Source organism: Malania oleifera, chromosome 7, assembly GCF_029873635.1.
Source record: "Malania oleifera isolate guangnan ecotype guangnan chromosome 7, ASM2987363v1, whole genome shotgun sequence".
NCBI lineage: Eukaryota > Viridiplantae > Streptophyta > Magnoliopsida > Santalales > Ximeniaceae > Malania > Malania oleifera.
The window spans coordinates 96,660,293-96,662,515 of record NC_080423.1 but is presented as its reverse complement, the minus strand read 5'-3'; the positions used below and the strand labels follow the sequence as shown (position 1 = coordinate 96,662,515).

The following is a 2,223-nucleotide window of genomic DNA, read 5'->3' as shown; positions in this document are numbered from 1 at the left end:
TTGTATTTCAGCTTCTAGGATTAAGTTTTCAAAGTTAACATCAATTTCTGGCTCCTGAATACTGGTATGATTATTTTCCCTATCCCTACATAAAACAAAGGTAAACAATTCTTTGACAACTGATCCCATGATGCAATAAATGCGAAAGAAATGCATACTTGTTTTATTGATGAAAAAGACAAACGATCCGAGGTGATAATGTCCATAGATTACAAAAAGAAAGCAAAATGAGCAAAAGCTATTACATGAAGTGAATTGGGTAATCAAAAGATGTCCAGTTCTGGATTTATGCTCCTATAGTCAATGGGTAGATCCATCTACTTGAGTCATTCATGTGGTCCCCCGATTCCAAGGCCAATATGCTCATCTGTTTCATTTCTTCCTCAAGAGTGACTTGATTGCCCTTTTGAAAGGTCTGATTCATTGGCGGGACTTCTACCCCCCATTTGGTACTTACTCTTCCTGTGCGCCTCTCGATTCGGAGTATTCTTTTCTCTTCTGTCTTCTTCTTATGGTCAGCTAAAGTAGGAGTATATTCGATGCCGTATATCTCATTCATGCCTTCTGGTAACAATGGCATTGTGATGCCCTGAAGATACTTCCCCAACCCTTTTCCTGGGCAAAACCCCGATTTAATCATTTTAGTAGCCACCATACGTGTGGAAGAAGAGATCCGAGATTGAGGGATAAAAGATCCCTCCATTATAGTAATGACGTTGATGATCTCAAATGCTCGGGATGAATCTTCATGGGCTTCTTCAGCTGCTTCCACATAGGGAGTGGAAGAAGGTTTAGTAACCATTATATCGGTCTCTCCATAAACACATACCAGTTTATCCCCTACTACAAATTTCACTCGCTGATGCAAAGATGATGGAATTGCCCCTGTATTATGTATCCACGGCCTTCCCAAGAGACAACTGTATGAAGGTGTAATATCCATGACTTGAAAAGTGATATTGAAGGTTACTGGTCCACTCTGAATAGGGATGTCAAGCGACCCTACTGACTCTCTTCGTGTTCCATCGAAGGCACGCACCACCAAATTGTTTGGTGTCACATAAGAAGGATCAATGGGTAACCTTTGCAGTGTAGTCATTGGCATAACATTGAGGGATGACCCATTATCTATCAAGACTCGAGACATCATGTGATCCTTACATTTGGTGGATATATGCAGCGCCTTGTTATGCCCCTGGCCTTCTGGCGGAATTTCTTCATCAATAAAAGTGATGTAGTTGGAGGCTGCCAGACTTTCGATCACATGATTGAATTTATCAACGCTGATATCTTGGGGAATGTAGGCTTGATTTAGAACTTTAAGTAACGCTTCCCGATGGGTCTCTGAATTTAGTAGAAGTGACAAAACAGATATGTGAGCTGGCATTTTCTTTAGTTGGTCCACAATGTTGTATTCGCTATGCTTTATTATCTTTAGGAATTCTTCGGCCTCTCCATTGGATATTGGACTTTTCACTGCCCTGTCTGGTTCCCCTGCATTTTGCCGATTTGATTTAGAAGAATCTGGCATATACACCCTACCACTTCGGGTTATCCCTTTTACCCCTGCTATATTGCTGGTGCTTCCTTCCACATACGCTTCGCATTCATATTTCCAGGGTACTGCTTGGTTACTTTTGTATGGGAATGGCCTGGGAGTAGAGATCACCAAGTGAGCTGGCGCTTCCTGCGTGGGAAGGGCCTTGTTCATGGTGGGTATGAATGGTTGATTAGTGCACTGATGATATACTGGCCTGTTTTCCCCAATGACTGCAATCTCTCCACTCTTGCGGGTACAACCGAACTCTACAGACTTATTATCCACCATCTTTTGCAGAAACATTCTAAAAGTTACACACTGTTTCACAGATCTTCCTTCTTTACTCTGACATAAACAAGGTGCATTGGTAGGGCAAACGGCCTCTTGCCCTATTTGACCTGCCGCAATAAGTTCATTGAACACCCAATCTAGAGACATTTGTTGAAAATCCACTTCATTCGTCCCTTCCTCTATCATTCCGACATTGTTACCCCCATGATTGGGCAAAGGGTTCCCTTGAATTCCTGGTTGTTTATCATCAAATGCTAGCCATCCGGCTTCTCTTAGTGTTTGAACCTTATTTTTGAATGCCCAACAACGCTCAATAGTGTGCCCGGGAGTGTTAGCGTGATACGCACACTTGGCTTTGGGGTCGTACCATTGTGGAAAGGGTGCCGTAACGA

General features: G+C 42.6%; 1 protein-coding gene across 1 annotated transcript; it reads right to left on the bottom strand.

Annotated features, from left to right (window-relative positions):
- Window positions 1-286: 286 nt before the first annotated feature.
- LOC131160948 (uncharacterized) lies at window positions 287-2,017 on the bottom strand. The gene has a single exon (XM_058116818.1). It carries the CDS (start codon window positions 2,015-2,017, stop codon window positions 287-289), a length of 1,731 nt encoding a protein of 576 aa, XP_057972801.1.
- Between the last annotated feature and the right edge of the window lie 206 nt (window positions 2,018-2,223).

Coding starts and splice junctions, on each gene's coding strand:
- LOC131160948 (XM_058116818.1), bottom strand. CDS start 2,017: ATGATAGAGGAAGGGACGAATGAAGTGGATTTTCAACAAATGTCTCTA.